Here is a 16,875-nt window from a genome sequence, read left to right as displayed (position 1 = left end):
TTTCTCTCATTTTGGGTGGTTAATTTCAAGAGATGCGTTTACTGCCAAGAAGTAAAGATGCAGACCAGTCCTGCAGCTGCACACATTTAGGATGGAGGCATATGGCAGAGGGAAGGCACTCCCCTGAAAAACCTTCTCCAAAACAGAAACTGGTCCTTGGGGAGGAAGGTGTTGCTTTCCTCACCCTTACCCATAGCCATCCCAATGAAGGGCATACCTGGAGCCAAACCATCCCTGCTAGGGATGTTGACGATAACCGAGGCCTCCAGCGGCACAGCCCCATCGCTGACGTAGCAGACGTACTCGCCCGAGTCTGACACCGTGGCTTGTAGGATTCGGAGGTGGGATCCCAGGATCTGCTCAAAGGAGGATAAACCCACATCAGGAGAGAGAGACGGGACCTTTCTCTTTACATAGCCCTCCCTGCAAGCTCTCTGGAGGCAAAGAGGGCTGTTTTTATGGCTAAGTTGCCCCCCAAGATATTCCTCCTGCTTGGCTTTTTGGTGATGGATGGAAAGAATCCTCCTAGTTTTGGGGTCGGGAGTGTATAGCCCTTGGGCGGCATGCAGTCCCCAGGGTCCTATATGGTGGACCTGAAGTCCCACCAGAGTCCCTTGAAGCCCCCAGGCTCCCTATTGATGTTGATCCCAAACCCTTCAAAGCCTCATTTGCCCACTACCTGGCACTACAAGGTAAGGGCTATCATGGTGTCATGGACTGAGAGTTTGACCAAGACTCTGGGTGACCAGGGGTCATCCCCTGTCTTGACCCTGAAAACCTCCAGAATGGCTTTGGGCAAGTCTTCTCTGAGCCTCAGAGGACAACCAAAGCCCCTCTCAAGAAATATTGCCAAGAAAACCCTCAGAGAAGCGGTCATCATTAAGTCAGAGATATTTGACAACCGGTGTAGTGTAGGGATCGGAGTAAGGGACTATAGCTCCAGGAGCCCAGGGACACAAGACAACAGTGACCCTCACTCCTTACTCAGTTGCCCACCCCTCTCTGGTCAGTTTGTTATGTCCTGCAGAACGTTCCCTGGTTGTCCCCCCCCCCCCCTTTACCTGGCTGTTGACCGGCAGGGCACCCCCTCGCTTGTACCACATGACCCTGGCCTGGGACTGACCGGCCACCAGGCAGTTCAGGTCCACAGTCTGTCCCTCAACAAGAGAGGCCGAGGAGGTCTCAATCCGGATTGGTGGAGTGACCCCGACAGCTTGAAAGTGGAACAGAGAGAGACTGGTTAAATAGGATTTGGTAATAATTTTCAATGGGGAAATTACTTTTCTTGGATTACAAGTCCCAGCATTTCTGAGCTCCTTGGAGTTGTAGTTCAAGAAGCATCCCAAGCTCTGAAAAGCACTGACCCACTGACCACACTTCTGCCACCCGCTGGGAGATGTGTGTTCTCATCTGCCCTATATCCTGCCCCTCCTCAACCCCTTTCTATGGGTCAAGGACTTACAATAGGAGGAGTCCTGCCCGCCCTGGATGGTGACAATCAGGGAGGCTTCATGGACGGCCGTGCCATTGGAGATGCGGCAGACGTACTCCCCGGAGTCGGCGGCTGAAGCCTGAGGGATGCGCAGGAGGAGACCCGAGATCTGCAGGGTGAGCAGAGGCAAAGTTGGGGGGAGCCTAGGAAGGGGACGCCGTGGGGGATGCCTATGTGTGTGCGACGGACAGGTCCGACGTCCAGCATTTTGATGGACCAATGCAGATATCCATACCTGGTGCCTGGCAGGGAGGACCCCTCCTCGCTTGTACCAGGTCACCCTGGCCTGAGAAACAGGGCTGGCGACGATGCACTTCAAGTCCAGCGTGTGGCCCTCGGCCGGAGAAGTCGAGGAAGACTCGATCCGCACCGGCGGAGTCACCCCAGCAGCTGCGCCCGCCACAAAGGAAAGGAGACAAGAGTTGGTGCAAGATTTTTTATTATTATTCTTATTATTAAGCTTTAATGTTTAATTTGCTGATTTGCTATTTAATTTTTGTGTTTGACCGCTGCCTCTCTCTGTTATTTGCATTCAGAGAAGTATCAAGGAAGCTGATACTCACACATAAACTCATCCACCCAACTTTCCACTCTCATTATTGCTTATCAAGTTTTCTGGAAGTAATACACCGTCACTGATAGTAAGATGAATGACTTACGGAAAGAGTCGGTGCCACCGTGGTGGATGGTGACGAAGACAGAGGCTTCCTGGGAGGACGCGGTGTCATATGTGACGCGGCAAATGTATTCGCCAGAATCGGCCGGAGTGACCCTGACCAACCGCAGCCGGGACCCAAAGGTCTGGGAAGGCAATAACATTGTTTTTCTTACCACCTCAAAATCTCAGTCAACCACAGGACTTTTCATCTGTCGGTCACTTGATTCAGTTTGTGTAAATCTGGCACACAAATGGTTGTACAGTGCATAAGGAAGCATTATTTTTTTAAGACAGTGCATAGTTGTATCATAGCAAGAGGCATCCATTGCTTGGAGAAGTTCCTTTTCAGATGACGACTCCCATCTGGAAGTCATCTGACAAAGGAACTTTTCCAAGCTCTGGCATCACTTTGGCACAGACCTCTCAAGCTTTCTCTCTAGACTTTTCCGGGAAAGATGCATATATTCTCTTGGTGCAATAGGTGGGATTCTTATACCTGGTGGTTGGCTGGCAGGGCGCCACCACGCTTGTACCACGTAACGGTCGAATGCTCCGGTCGGGCGATGACACAGTCGAGCTCCAGGGTCTGCCCTTTGGCGACATGTGGGGAGGAGGCCTCAATCCGCATGGAAGGAGTGATGCTTAAGTCTGGAAATGGATGGGATGCGGGAGAGAGAGCAATGTGAAGAGACCAAACTAGTATGAGACCAAACCTATGCGGTGTGTCCAGTTCCAAAGCTTACCAGAAGAGGATCCAGTGGTGGAGACGAGGACAGAGGTCTCCCTGACGATCGAATCCAGGCTGACCCGGCAGATGTATTCACCTGAGTCGGCCGGGGAGGCCTGGGGGATGCGGAGGTGGGAGCCAGAGACCTGTTGGCAAATGGAGAAGGCATGCTCAGGACATGGAACCAAAGCCTCATTGCACAGCTACCTGATATCCTGGTTTTCCTATCAGCCTCCATACCTGGTGGCCGGGAGGGAGGGACCCCCCTCTCTTGTACCACGTCACGGTGGTCTGCGTCTGGCCCGCCACCACGCAATTCAGGTCCAGAGTCTGTCCTTCCACAACGGAGGGGGATGAGGACTCGATTCTCAGTGGAGGAGTGACCCCTGAGGCTAGAAGAACAGATTGTGTAAGGTTTATTTAGGCACATAGAGTAGTGGTCAGACAGCGAAGTGCATGCGTTTTTTAAACCCAACAATGAAAGCACACTGGGGAAACACTAAATGTCACGCTCACTTTGCGAGGTGCTGTAGATGGTGACCACAATGGATGCCTCTCGGACCGCGCCATCAGCCCCGCTGGCCCGGCAGACGTATTCTCCCGAGTCGGACACTGTGGCTTCTGGGATGCGCAGGTGGGAGCCGAAAATCTGAAATGAGGCAAATGGAGGAAGATGGAAATGGAGCAGCATAATAGGGAAGTCATTGCTCTTGACCACAAGCAGAGAAGACAGAGAAGTGGAGGTGGCAATCATCCTGGTACCTCCCTCTGGTTTCGCGTCCCATGATGTCCATACCTTGTGGTTGGCCGGGAGTGACCCTCCACGTTTGTACCAAGTGACCCTTGGCCACGACTGGCCAGCAACAACGCAGTTCAGGTCCAAGGCTTGGCCCTCGGTGATAGACGGCGAAGCAGATTCGATCCTGACCGGAGGAGCATCTGACGAGAATGTAAGAGGTCCTCTGCTTGAACCAACTCCACAAAAAGCCTATTTAATCCTCTACATCCCACACCATGAACCCTGTTTCCATCTGAAGATGGCCAGATAATTCTGGGGAACTCCTAAGTGGGGCAGGAACCTGGAAGGGCTCTCCTCCTGTTTGCAATCTGTACCTTGAGGCTCAGTTAAGGTTGAGAGATATGGGTCTGAGTTGCTAGCATGAATAAATACTCAGTTTTTGCCAACTATCTTGCAAACCTCAGGAAAGCATGACAGCCATTGCGGTGCAGTGGTTAAAAGTGCTGGACTGGAACTTGGGAGATCTGGGCTCTAGTCTTCACAATGAACCATAGAACTCAATGGGTCTCTTTTCCAGACTAACTTATCTCTCCCTACTCACAGGAGAAAATCTCATTGTAGTAAAGGGTGGAATGTAAATGTCATTGCTGAATGAGTAACAGACGAAGTGAATGGGGTATGGTTCATTTCTTCTTACCAGGGGAATTTTGGATAATCTGTTCATCTCCATTCCCATCTCTCCCTTCTCAGAAGAGTGCAATGACCCAGGTTACACCATAAGACCTCTGGGGAGTTGGTGGCTGGGATCCTATCACCTTAGCATCTCAGGGGCCCAATTCAATGGGGGACAGAAACACCTGCTCCACCTTACCGTGAGAGGAACCGTGTCCGTGTTGGACGATAACCGTGATCGAGGCTTCCTTGGGTCCAGCACCGTTGCTGACGCGGCAGACATATTCGCCCGAGTCGGCGGCAGAGATCTGCAGAAGGCGCAGGACGGGGCCATAGACCTGGCAGATGGGAGACAGTGGCATTTCTTTGTGTCAAGCAAGGGGCAATGAGTACTAGCCATTGGAGGTCAAGAAGGTTTCTGCTTCCTGATTTGAACGGTCCAGTCTCTGCGTTGGCTTGTCTGTAATGCACTGGACTACAGATCCGAACCACAATTGGTATAATCTAATCTTATTTAATTTTATATCCAATTCCCACAACCCTCAGAGAACAGGACTACTGGGGATTGTGGGGTTTGTAGTCCAACACATCTCAAGGAGAGGGGAGGCTGCTATGCTCCCTTACCCACTCCCAGGAACAGAGGAGATGGTAGAAAGGCCTTTGGGGCATATGGAGGCCATATCTCCTACCTGATGGTTGGCTGGCAGGGCTCCCCCTCGGCGGTACCATGTGACGGGAGCCATGGACTGGCTGGACACGATGCAGTTCAGGTCCAGGGTCTGTCCTTCCACCACGGAGGAGGATGAAGACTCGATCTTGACCATAGGTGACATCCCAGCAGCTGGGCAAACAAGCAAACCAAGAGGCAGGGAGTTCCAGAGACTGATGCCTTTCTGAACCCCAGATGCGTTGGATGATAGGATCCATCACTCCCAGACACTATGGTCACAAAAATGGTGAGTGTTCTAGCCTACCAAAGGTGCAGGATTTGGGAAAGGCCGAGCTAAACAGGGCTTCCAGAAGCCCTCTCCTTGTGAGTCAGTGACTTGTGAAAACCCCTGTTCCTGAACTCCGTGGATCATGTTTTTGCACATGGCTGAAGGCTAACAAGGTATCAGAAGAAGGGGAAGGCTTAGAAATAACTCCTTAGGAATTATTTGGCTACTAGTAATCCATTACAGTGGGCCCTTGGTATCCATTGAAGTTTGGTTTCAGGACTTCCCATGGATACCAAAGTCAATGGATGCTCCAGTCCCATTAATTACAATGACATAGTAAAATGGTGTCCCTTATGTAAAATGGTAAAAATCAGGATTTGCTCTCATATATATATATATATTCAAACCATGGATGGTTGAATCCTTGGATAAGAAATCCGTGGATATGGAGGGTTGACTATAATCTTTTTAAAACATATTTTACTCTTTTAATAGCTAGTGATTTTAACATTGTAATAAATATAATAATAATAAGACGTGTTCTTTGAATCATTAAAAGACCAACAGCATCCACTGACCCTTTCCCTTTACTCCAGTATGTTACTGGCTGTTCTTAGTCCTTAATACTATTGTTGAATTTAAGCATTAAGCAGTCAATCAAGTCACAACATTAGTTCCAATTTTGGTAAATGCTGGCGAACATCTTTCTTTAACCATTTCTCATCATTGTGTTGATGCCAGAGTGAATGTTTCCAAGCCCACGTACCTCGGAGGACTACTACCTCGATCCTCGCTTGGCCGACCCCTGAAGGACTGCTCCCTACACACAAGTAGACCCCTCCGTCGGCGACCGTGATGGAGGGGATCACCAAAGTGGCGATGTCCGTCCTCTCCGCACGAGACTGCGAGCAGAAAGGAGAAGCGTCGGGAACACATTTCACAATGCCACACACTTTCCCCCGACCACCAAAAATGCCATGGATGGGGAGTGGGCATGGAAAGCACCACTGACCCGCCAAAAGGAGGCTTGGGGATACTTTTCCATTGGAGACACACAGGGAAAAAAGTTATAGAGGAAAGGACAGGCATCAGGCAGGGAAAGGAGGGAGACGCTGGGCACCAAGAAGCGGAGGAGGGTTATGCAAGGTGTGTGTAAGTGTTAGTGCATTGGGAAATACCTGCTGGATCTCCTGGATCCGCTGCTGGAGAGCCTCCAGGCTGCTCCCTTGGAAGTGGAAGAAGCCAAAGACAGGGAGAGCCTGGCCAAGGAGAGAAAGAGGAGAGAAAGAGGAAGGGAAGGAAATGTGGATGACCAGAGGCAAGAGGAAGAGGAGGAGGAAAAGAGAGCCGGGGAAGAGGAAGAGATGATATCTCAGCATCCTGGAGCATTACCTGTGGGGGCAAGCTGCCGCCTTGCTTCTCCCAAGTGATGGAGGCCACAGGGGACCCGGCGGCCCGGCAGTACAGCCTAACAGTGCTGCCCTCCTGCACCTCCGTCCGTTCTGGGCTCACCTGGACTTGCGGCACACTGGCACCTGGCAAAGAGCAGAGTGCCTTTTCAGGATTCTTTCTGCTGTCTGCATGTCCCCATTCCTTCTTCCCCTTCGCAAAGGAGGAATGGTCTCTTTTGGAGGACCCCAAGTACAGCCATTCACTTTGCAAACAAGGTCCCAGGTGACTCCTACACTGTCTAACCCACTGTCAACCTTCCTAATGCTGCGACCCTTTAATACAGTTTCTCGTGTTGTGGTGACCCCCCCCAACCATAAAATTATTTATAGAACACATATAAAAATATGTTTTCCGATGGTCTTAGACTCCCAAAGGGGTCGCGACCCACAGGTTGAGAACCGCTCATCTAACCTTACAAAACGACAAGGGGCCTTTCAGGCGGTATGGGTTTTGGGTTGACCGTGAAGTCCAAACAGCCCTGCCCCCCAGTTTGGTTCCAGAAACGCTGTCTGTGTGTTGCTTGTGATGCTCTCCAGCCTCATCCCAGGAGGAGATATTGGTGGAGCACAGATAGTTTCAGACTCAGGGGTCCCCAACCCGCTCCCACCAGCGCCACATACTGTGCACTTGCAGGAACGCCCGGGCCATGTGTTGTCCGGCGCTGTTGCGCACGCGGCACAAATACTGGGACTCGTCAGAAGGCTCAGCTGCTGGGAAGCGAAGGATGGCACCCTGGATAATGGCCTTGGGAGAAATCACGCCTCCAGGTCCTCCTAGGGAAGAGAGAAGAGGGGAGGTAAAACAGGAGCAAGAGTGGAGTAGTGGTTTAAGCACTGGACTATAGCTCTGGAGACAAGGGTTTGGTTCTCACTTGGCCATGAAACTCAAGTCACACTCTCTCAGCCTCAGGGGAAGGCAATGGCAAACCTCCTCTGAACAAAGTGTGCCAAGAGAGCACCATGATAGGGCCGCCATAAGATGGAAATGACTTGCAGGCACACAACACACACACAAAATAGACAGAGGCTAAGGGGAAGCAGTGGGAGGAGGAGGAGGATCAACCCATTCTTCCTCCTCCTCCTCCTCCTCCTTTTTTCCATCATCATCATCATCATCATCATCTGTACCCACCTTCCTCGAAAACCAGGACTCAAATTGCACATACTAAATGTATCAAATCCGCAGCTTGCAAATTAAAACAAACACGGCGTAGTTAAAAACATAGAATAAACCAATACGGGATTGTTTCCTACATGTTTAGCTCAAAATCTCTAGAAGCAACCTCTTTTCCTCCATCATGGCTCTACCTCCTTGAGGCTGCAGGGTCTGTCTTGGTGGCCTCCAGAGACCCCCACCCCAACCTTCCCGTCTCCCAAAGGGGTCTTTCTGCCCAAAGAGGAGAGACGGAGCCACAGCTATGGCAGTGCTTACCGATCCATTCCACGGTGGGTTCTGGGCTTCCGGTCGCGATGCAGCGGAACTCGGCCGGCTGTCCTGGCTGGACGCTCAGCTGTGAGGGCTCAATGGTGGCCATCGGCTGTACGGCTGCTGTGGCTACAGTAGGACGGATGAGGAAAGGTTAAAGAGAACTGGTGGAGAAGGTAGAGATCTGGCCCAGTAGCCCATGGCAATGCCAGAGAGGTGTGAGATGCACAACACACACCACCAAGATCACAGATGCAGGAAACCAACCGTGCCACCATGCGCGTGCAAATGGAGATGTGGCAGCCTTCTAGAAATGAAAACATGCCCAAAAAGAAGCAGCAGTTCTGACCCCATAATTCATGGCACTCTGGGGCATGGAAGGCAAACCCACTGTTTGCTTGCTCCATATGACCAAAGCATGCAGGGAATGTATACATGGGATGGCGAGAAATAGTGATGCATCCACATGCCAGAGCAACCCAGGAAGGAGGACGAAGAGGAAGAGGAAGAGGAGGAGGAAGTCCAAAGAGCCCCGGCACCCTTGGTGGAACTGGCACCCGCAGCAATGGGTGCGAGGGCAGGGGCATGCGGTGGGAGGCCAAACTGACTTACAGGGCCTGTGGCCTTCTACCACTTCTACAGGTCCATAGAACATCTGGGTCTTAGACGGAGCTAAAAACAAGGGACAGTGTTGAAGAGAGGACTGGGAGAGAACAAAGCCACTCGTCCGCTTGAGCTGGAACCATTCCCTGGGTTTATAAGGGGTCATCGGGGCAGGAGAGAGCCAGCGTGGTGTAGTGGGTTGAGCATAGGACTGTGTCTCTGGGTTCAAATCCTCGCTCAGCCATGGAAACCCAATGGGTCCCTCTTTCAGCCTCAGAGGAAGGGTGAACATCCTCTGATGAAATCTGCCCAAGAAAACTCCACCTTAGGGTCTCCATAAATCAGAAATGACTTGGAGGCAGACAAAACCAACAACATCAGGTTAGTGGATGGGTCATTGCTTAAGATGAACCATCGCCTTAGAGAACTTGGCTCTAAATCAGCAGCCGAGAACCTCTGGAACTCCAGATATTTTGGGATTTCAATGTCTCAATCCCTTACCATTGGCAAGGCTGGGTGGGGCTGATGCAAACCGAAGGCACCAAAATCTGGAGGACATTTAGTTTGCAAGGAGACTGTTTGCAGCTGGCAAACACCACTTGGACAATGCAGTGTCCCAAGTCATAAGCATTGCTCCCCAAAACAGCCATCTGGAGGGTTTGGCTCAAATGGAGATCTTGATCGAGACAAGCGGGGAAAGAGGACTCAACAAACAGCTCCTTCTCCGATGGCAAAGAAAGGCCATTAGCCCAGTTTGCTTTCAGACATTCTCTCCATATTATCATTTCCTTGACGTTCCCCTTGCAAGCGTGAATAGAAATTATAACCCCAATTTGTGACCAGAGAAGTGTGTAACCAAGGTGTCTTGGAGTCTGCAGGGGTGTGTGTATGTGTGCGCTCAAGCAGTGCCCATTGCAGTGGAGCAGACTGAGATTGAAATAATGCCACCATCAACCTGGCTTTTCCTACCTTGGACGTAGAGGGTGGCAACGCCTTCATCCATGTCGAACATATTTGAACCGGTGCAGATGTAAATCCCAGCATCCTCTGGCTGGACGTTGCGGATGGTCAGGATGCCATTGAAGTCCATGGCCCGGCTGGGCAGCTTCCCGTTGTTCTGCCGCGTCCAGACCAAGGTGTACGCAGGAGACTGTAGGGACGAGTAAAAGGATAAATGGACGTTAGTTCTGAAACCTCGCCCTCCAGAAAAGGCTTGAGTCACAACTAAGGAGACTCTTCTTTATAAAGCAAAGTGTGTACTCTTTCAGCTCTCCAAGGGCCAGAATGGCTTTCAGAGAAGTCCCCAGGGCTTGCATTCTGGGATGGGCAGAAGATGAGACCAAAAACAACCGGTCAACTTGCAGCTCAGCGTTGTAACTCAGAGCTCCTTGGAGAAGCATTTCAGCCTGAGAGAATGGGGGATTTAAATCTAAATAAATAAGAAAGTTGGGGACATACCCAATGATGGGAAATGGCTTTGGAAATCCCAGAGGGCCAGCTGCCGCTGGGGCATTTCAAGCCAGAAGACAGAAGGGAGCAAACCAGGGCCAGAGAACAAACGGCTCCAAAGCCATGGGACTCAACACTCGCCAGTAGTCTTTCCATTCCTTTCATATGGGGTGGGTAAAACGAGACCCTATTTGTTGGCATTTCTGGCCATTTGTGCAGCCCAAGGTATGAGCCAGGGGCAGAAAAGCTGCTGCAATTGCCTAGACCTGCTTCTAGTCTTCTCCAGCAACCTGGATCTTGCCCATGGAAGCCAGGCCAATACTGCAGAGCTACCTTTGACCAACAAGGGAAAGCCTGGCTTCTGTCTGGAAGAGGGACCCATTCTTGGGACTGGGGTTGCAGGAGGGAGGCCCACCTTGCTCTTTGCTGTGCAAACAAAGGTCACATCGCCCCCGGCCCTGACGCTCTGCACCTTCTGCTCTTCCACCGTCACCGTGATGGGTTTGCTGGGGGACTCTGTCTCCACAAAGAGAAAGAGAAAGAGGAGTGAGACGTGAGATGTGAGATGTGACTCTCTAGTGGGCTCTATAGCTCAGCAACAAGGAACAACCAGCCAATTCAGCGGGTTACAATCTTCCCAACTAAAAAAGTCAGACGTTTGCAAATTCTGCAGCCCTTCCAGTTCTCCTGGCCACGAGGGATGTTTTGTGGCATTCCTCACCTGTGACGACCACCTCGGCCCGGCTGGTGTTGGTGTACAGTGGGTTGCGGCAGGTGCAAACGTAGACGCCGGCTTCGGAGGGCTGGATGCTGGGGAAGTAGAGCTCCACACCTGGATGGCAGCATGGAGGGACACATGAGCAGCAGCCCTACAAGCACAGCTGAGCCACAGGTACCTCAATGGCAAGTGGGGGTACTAGGGGGCCAAGCCCAATGGGATCTGCAGCCTTGACTCTAATTTTGTATTAACTTTGGCTTCAGTTGACTTTGACCTTTATTGGCTTGACTTCCCTTGACACAGACTTGGCAACAGCTCTGAAATGACTTTGACTTCACTTGACGTTGACTTCACCCAACACTGACTTCAATTGCACTGACTTTCATTAACCTGACTTTGCTTCGTATTGACGTCTAAGGCATTATTGGAAAGCCAGACCAAGATAGCACCCTCTTGTGTTACAATGTCTTTGCTAAGTCACTACATGAACTACAGGCTGCTCCCTTATACAGTGGTCCCCTGGGTTACGAAATTAATTCGTTCCGCTGCCCTTTTCGTAACCCGGAAGACTTTCGCAAGCCGAATTGCCATAGGCGCTAATGGGGAAAAGCCGCGATTTGGTGTGAAATCGCGCCGAAAAGCACCAAAAGTTTTTTCGTAACCCGAAAAAACTTTCGTAACGCGGAACAGTTTTTTTAAATAATTTTTTTTCGTAACCCGGGAATTTCGTAAGGCGGCGCATTCGTATCCCGGGGTACCACTGTACTGAGTCACCCCTTTGGACTACTATGACCTTCCTTACTCTGAACGGCAGCTCTGCTTCCCAAACCTGATACCTATAAATGTTTTAGCTGGTGATCCTTGTGGCAACTGAACGTAGGTCAGCAAGTGCTTCTAATGAGCCAACCATAGGACCTGACCTTGCTGCCTCCGCTGGGCAGTGCTTGGCACTGGGCGCCCATCTTCCCGGGACCAGTAGAAATAATGGGGAGGTGCCCCACTAACGTGGCAGCGGAGGGTCACTGCACTGCCTTCAGAGACGGCCGAACGTGGTGGGTGAACTTGCACAATGAGGGGTGGCTGGTCCGGATGGCCTGAGAGGAAGACGAGGAAGAGGAAAGAAGGTCAGTACCAAGGAGGCTAAGAATGCCAGAAGTTGGAAATATGATCTTGTTTTGGACTACAGAATCCCCCAGCCACCATTTCTGCTGGCTGTGAAAGGTTCGGCGGTGATGGCAAACTTCCTCTGAAAATGTCTTGCTAAGAAAATTCCATGACAGTGTTGCCTTAGTCAGAAACAATCCGAAGGTACACAACAGTAATGGTAACAACCAACACTTTATATTTTCCCCAGAAATTAATTGGCAGCCAATTAATGGCTCCCAACTTGGGTTGGCTTTTCCAGGGACTTAGAAAAATCCATAGAGGTTAGGGGCATCACTGGGCCGTTACTACACAGGATCAGACACTGAACTGAGGAACACAACCAGGGAGGGCAAGAGGGTGCTATTGCCCCCATACCCTTCTCAGGGGCTTCCCAGACACAACTGGTGGTCTAATGTGCAAAACAAGATCCCATACTAGAAACACAGCTGAGCAGATCCAGCAGAGATCTATTATTTCATGGGGCAACCATGTTCTGTTCAGGACCCAACATGTACAATGCATCTGCACACGCATGCCTTGCTGCATGGGTCTCACTTACCCAGAGGCACACACTTCTGTCCTCGGATGTTGGGGTTACCCACATAACCTGCAGCACACCTAAGAAAGAAGGAAGAAACATCGGTTGAGGATCCACATGGCTGGACTACAGACCAGCCTGGTGACCACAACCGCAATGAGTCTGACAGGTGAGCTAACCATTCTCTATTAGTGGTTTTGGACCATGACTCCCAGACAGTCAGGCTGGAGCATTCTTGGAGTCATCATCCCCAAAAGCAACTTTCCCTAGCTTTAGAGCTAGGGAAAATGATGCCAATGGCACAGAGGGTGAACCCATGACCGGTTGGATTAGTGCTCTGGGGAGTTGAAATTTTGTGAACTGGAACCTTTACGGATGGAGACATGGCGATGCCAGTGTTTCACCACAGAGCTCTGTGTTTCCAAGCAATGGCAACACTCACTGTTCGCAGTATTGCCCTGTGTAGCCCGGGTCACAGGCAGTGCAGCGGTACCCTCCGCCTTCAAGGCTCTCGCACGTCCGGGAGAATCTGGGAGGAAGAACGCAACGCCTTCACTGAGTCCATGCCCAAAACAAGAGCTCGGCCCGCCCTAACGTTGGGCTGCTCCAAATCCCTTCAGTTTTTTTCCCTCTGCAGCCCCCATGGAGAGCCCTGGACTTACTGGTTCTCAGGATTGGGCAGTGGGCAGGCGCAGGGCTGGCAGTCCTCAGGGGTGCCGGCCGTGGCATCGCCATAGAAGCCAGGGGCGCACTGTTCGCAGAATTCACCGGCAGCATGGTGCAAGCAGTTCTAGGGAAGGAAAAGGACAAGACATGGGTTATTTCAGGGAAGGATACTGGTGGAACCTTTCCAACAGAGGTTGGACAGGGTTATTTGGTGGTGGATTCCTGCATGGCAGAGGGTTAGAAGAGGGTGCCCTTGGGGTGCCTTCAAACTCAAGAACTGCATGATTCCTTCTGTCTTATTGCTTAAATTTACAGGGCAGGTCTGAAGAAAAAAGCAGTAACTTTGCAGGTAGTTTTTGAGGGCCATGTTCTAGGGTTGATTTGCTCACCGAACAGGCCCCGGTCTCTGGGTGGCAGGAGTCGGAGTGCCCATTGCATTCACACAGCGCACAGTTGCCCAAGTAGAGGCCGCCCCCAGTGCGGGTATAACCGGCGGCGCAGTCCTGTAGCAGACAAAGAGGGAAAGATGGGGAGAAGGTTTAGCCTTATCTGTTTCACCTTTAGCCCCCCACAAGCCCAGTCTGGCCCTGGTCAGCTTGGCTCACCTGGCAGGAAAGCCCTTGATACCCAGGTGGGCAGCGGCACTCTTCCACCTCCAGAGCCCTTGGCAGGCTGGTGTAGGTGGGCACGGCTGTCTCCATGCTGATGCCGGTGATGCCCGCTGAGAGCATGTCCGTGGAGTAAGTGGCCCGGATGAGGATCTCGTCCAGGTCGGCCAGAGCCATCATCAGGTGTTCCCGGGTGGCTGGCTGACCGTCCGGCCGCTTCCAGAATTGCTGCAGGGGAGAGAAGTGGAAGATTGCAAAGAGAGAATTGCAAGCGTTGGTGGCACATCCCACATGGATTTCTATGGCTAAGCAGAGATTCGGACCCTGGTTTCCCTGGCTCCTAGTCCAACACTCAAAGCACTACACAATGCTCGCTGAACTCTACATCTCCCAAATTTGGGCTTAGTGCCTTGGAGGGACTTTTTACAGTTCATAACCAAGGAGCCATGGCAGATAAGGCTCTGCTCCCATGTCCTCCAGCTTCCAACGCAATTGACTCTGCCTGATGCTGGAAATGCATGCTTCCCCTGTATCTGGAGACCCTTCCCAAAATTAAAACAGGGAAGGGCTTCCCTCTGCCCTTCTGCCTCCAGCTGGCAATGGCTGTATACTTTGTCGAAAACCCATGTTTGCGGCAGCGGAAGACATGAAGTTTTAACGTAGGTGTGAAACTCAAGAAAAGTCCCAGGTCTTACCTCCCGGTAGACGACCTCAAAGCTCTTGCGTTCCCGGGGCCTGAGCTCAGACAGGTAAGCCACCAAGGTGATGTCGTTTCCCTGGATGGACGACAACAAGGAAACAGAGCCAATTTTATTTATTACATTTATTATTATATCATTCATTCTTTCATTCATTCATCCTGACAGTCAAACCTCAACAAAGAGGAGGGTCCCCAACCCCACACTCCTAAAATCCCAGGGATCCTTGTCCCCTCTATCCCCTTTTCCCTGGCCACCCCAGCTGCTCCTCCGTCTTACAGTGATCTGCACATCAGCGTCCGGCAACGGGGTGCCTCTTCCGCCAGCGTTGTAGAAAAGAGTATACCGAAGGCGGCCGCCGTAGGAGCCAACCTATAAAGAAGGCAAGAAGAGAAAGACCAGCTTGTATCCCCCCTTTTGCTTTGGGGTGCACCCCAGGACTGCCACCAAAGAATTGGAGAAACTGTTTATTCATTTACTTAAATTGATCATTTCTTTTGTACCTTTCTATCCTGTCCTTTCCTTCCCCCCATAAGCTCTTCCCTTCCACTTTGATCCTCATCCCAACCCTGCAAGGTAGGCTCTCACTGATCTCCATGCATCAAATCAATAGGAATTATTAAGATGCATAGCTTAAGTCCTATTGATTTGCGCATCTCAATAAATCCTATTGATCTGATAAATCTTTATCCTGCCCCTCTTACAATGAACTTGTGAGCATATATTTTCTCTTCCCTGGCGATCTTATTATCGCAGCCACTCAGTGATGTAGGTTAAGTTGGAGAACTTTGTTTTTTGGACAAGAACTACCACTTTCCCCCAAGGCCCTAAGAATAGCTCCTGCTGGGACCTGCAATCCCTCTTGGCTGCTCCATGAAGACCCCAAGAAAAGGTTACCTTATCTCCCAGGAAGGCCTTGGGCAGCTCCCAGTAGAAAGTAACTTCGGGAAGGAGAGAGAAACCCTTGTAGAGAAGCCAGCGCTGAAAGAGGCAAGAAGGAGATGGGACACTCGAGTCGGAAGACGGCGTCAAACACGGACGGTAATGTCACCATAAAGCCGGCAGATAGGAAACCATTAGTACCCAGGTGGGCGCCAAAGGAAGAGGTAGGTAAACCAATGCCTCTGAAGCACAAACCAAGCTAGAGGGTGGCACATCCAAGACATGTCTGATGGACTGACTCTCCAGAGTTTGGAAGTCATCTGAAAAAAGGGATTTCCCCAAACATTGCCCTCTATTGAACCAAACATGCATCAACTGCCAGGCAGCCATTTAACCAGCCCTTCCAAGGAAAGCCATTGCAACACATGTAAAGAAAGGGGTTACCAAAACAGCTTTAGGGGAGATGGAATGAGTAAAGGAAGGGACCCCTTTCCCTCCTTGGTGGCCTTTTATAGCGGAAGACAAAGCCACCACTCGGTATCAAAGAGGCAAGAGAGTGGCATTGCCCTCTTTACCACCAGATTGTGTCCCCAAAATGCCAAGAAGTGTGGCTGTTGTGCCCCATCAGTGGTTTCAGAGACATCCCAAATGGACTTGGGATGCCTATCATCCATCTCTATGTGAGGGGAACAGCAGAGAATCTGCAATACGCTTCCTTTCAGAGATGCAGTTTCAAAGAAATGTGAAAACAACCACAACCACAACATCACTGCAGAGCAAACAAGTTTCACATATCGCACCTCCAAGCTGAGTGAAAGAAACATTAGCACAGAGAGCTTTTTGTAAACACTTCACCACGGATCTCAGAGCAATACCATTCTGCCACAAAGACATTCCTGCCCCTCAGTCTATTCCTGACAATGGTGGGTTTGCCATCCACATGGCAGAACCCCAGCACCCAAGGACACCTATTCTCAACACATGCAGACACCTGTGCATGCCCACCGCCCTGGCTGCATGCAAGATGCCACCTTTGCCTCCTGCGCATGGGTACCTTGCTGGCCTCAGATGCCCCGAGGGAGGGTTGGGAGGAAGCAACCAGGTTGATGGAGGAGTCCTGGACCCGTCCAGAGAGAGGCCTTTCTCCTTGGGTCTTCAGGCAGAGAGAAGATGCAGGAGAAAATCCGTCATACAGTGGAAAGGAGGGAAACAGAGAGAGGAGGTGAAGGTTGTGGAAGGAAGGAAGGGAGGAGGAAATGTGGAAGAGGTTGAGAAGGAAGGAAGGAAGGAAGGAAGGAAGGAAGGAAGGAAGGAAGGAGACGTGGAAGAGGTTGGGAAGGAAGGAAGGAAGGAAGGAAGGAAGGAAGGAAGGAAGGAAGGAAGAAAGAGATTGTGGAAGGGAAGAGGAAAAGTGGAAGAGGTTGGGAGGGAAGGAAGGAGGGAGCAGATTGTGGAAGGAAGGGA

At 51.0% G+C, this 16,875-nt stretch overlaps 1 protein-coding gene across 13 annotated transcripts in view; it reads right to left on the bottom strand.

Moving 5' to 3' along the window:
* HSPG2 (heparan sulfate proteoglycan 2) overlaps positions 1–16,875 on the bottom strand; it is an 86,998-nt gene that overhangs the window by 18,818 nt on the left and 51,305 nt on the right. For 7 of the 13 annotated variants that reach the window (XM_089537307.1, XM_089537309.1, XM_089537313.1 and 4 more), the window contains 31 exons: positions 16,466–16,564; positions 15,427–15,510; positions 14,809–14,901; positions 14,527–14,607; positions 13,829–14,059; positions 13,613–13,726; positions 13,220–13,347; positions 13,000–13,086; positions 12,579–12,637; positions 11,794–11,967; positions 10,877–10,987; positions 10,571–10,671; positions 9,676–9,856; positions 8,716–8,775; positions 8,110–8,232; positions 7,299–7,451; positions 6,619–6,761; positions 6,405–6,485; positions 5,993–6,128; positions 4,978–5,129; positions 4,488–4,626; positions 3,674–3,816; positions 3,394–3,526; positions 3,118–3,269; positions 2,894–3,023; positions 2,647–2,798; positions 2,152–2,293; positions 1,728–1,882; positions 1,463–1,601; positions 1,062–1,213; positions 218–356 (listed from right to left, as the gene is read on the bottom strand). In XM_089537307.1, coding sequence (XP_089393433.1) covers positions 218–356; positions 1,062–1,213; positions 1,463–1,601; positions 1,728–1,882; positions 2,152–2,293; positions 2,647–2,798; positions 2,894–3,023; positions 3,118–3,269; positions 3,394–3,526; positions 3,674–3,816; positions 4,488–4,626; positions 4,978–5,129; positions 5,993–6,128; positions 6,405–6,485; positions 6,619–6,761; positions 7,299–7,451; positions 8,110–8,232; positions 8,716–8,775; positions 9,676–9,856; positions 10,571–10,671; positions 10,877–10,987; positions 11,794–11,967; positions 12,579–12,637; positions 13,000–13,086; positions 13,220–13,347; positions 13,613–13,726; positions 13,829–14,059; positions 14,527–14,607; positions 14,809–14,901; positions 15,427–15,510; positions 16,466–16,564 — 3,967 coding nt within the window. The remainder of the gene's footprint in view (positions 1–217; positions 357–1,061; positions 1,214–1,462; positions 1,602–1,727; positions 1,883–2,151; positions 2,294–2,646; positions 2,799–2,893; positions 3,024–3,117; positions 3,270–3,393; positions 3,527–3,673; positions 3,817–4,487; positions 4,627–4,977; positions 5,130–5,992; positions 6,129–6,404; positions 6,486–6,618; positions 6,762–7,298; positions 7,452–8,109; positions 8,233–8,715; positions 8,776–9,675; positions 9,857–10,570; positions 10,672–10,876; positions 10,988–11,793; positions 11,968–12,578; positions 12,638–12,999; positions 13,087–13,219; positions 13,348–13,612; positions 13,727–13,828; positions 14,060–14,526; positions 14,608–14,808; positions 14,902–15,426; positions 15,511–16,465; positions 16,565–16,875) is intronic. The other 6 variants (XM_089537315.1, XM_089537318.1, XM_089537311.1 and 3 more) reach the window with 5 other exon arrangements.

Source organism: Sceloporus occidentalis, unplaced genomic scaffold, assembly GCF_023333645.1.
Source record: "Sceloporus occidentalis isolate IW3139 unplaced genomic scaffold, rSceOcc1.0.p SCAF_8, whole genome shotgun sequence".
NCBI lineage: Eukaryota > Metazoa > Chordata > Lepidosauria > Squamata > Phrynosomatidae > Sceloporus > Sceloporus occidentalis.
Note: the sequence above shows the minus strand (reverse complement) of the source record. Positions and strands in the feature narration are given on the sequence as shown.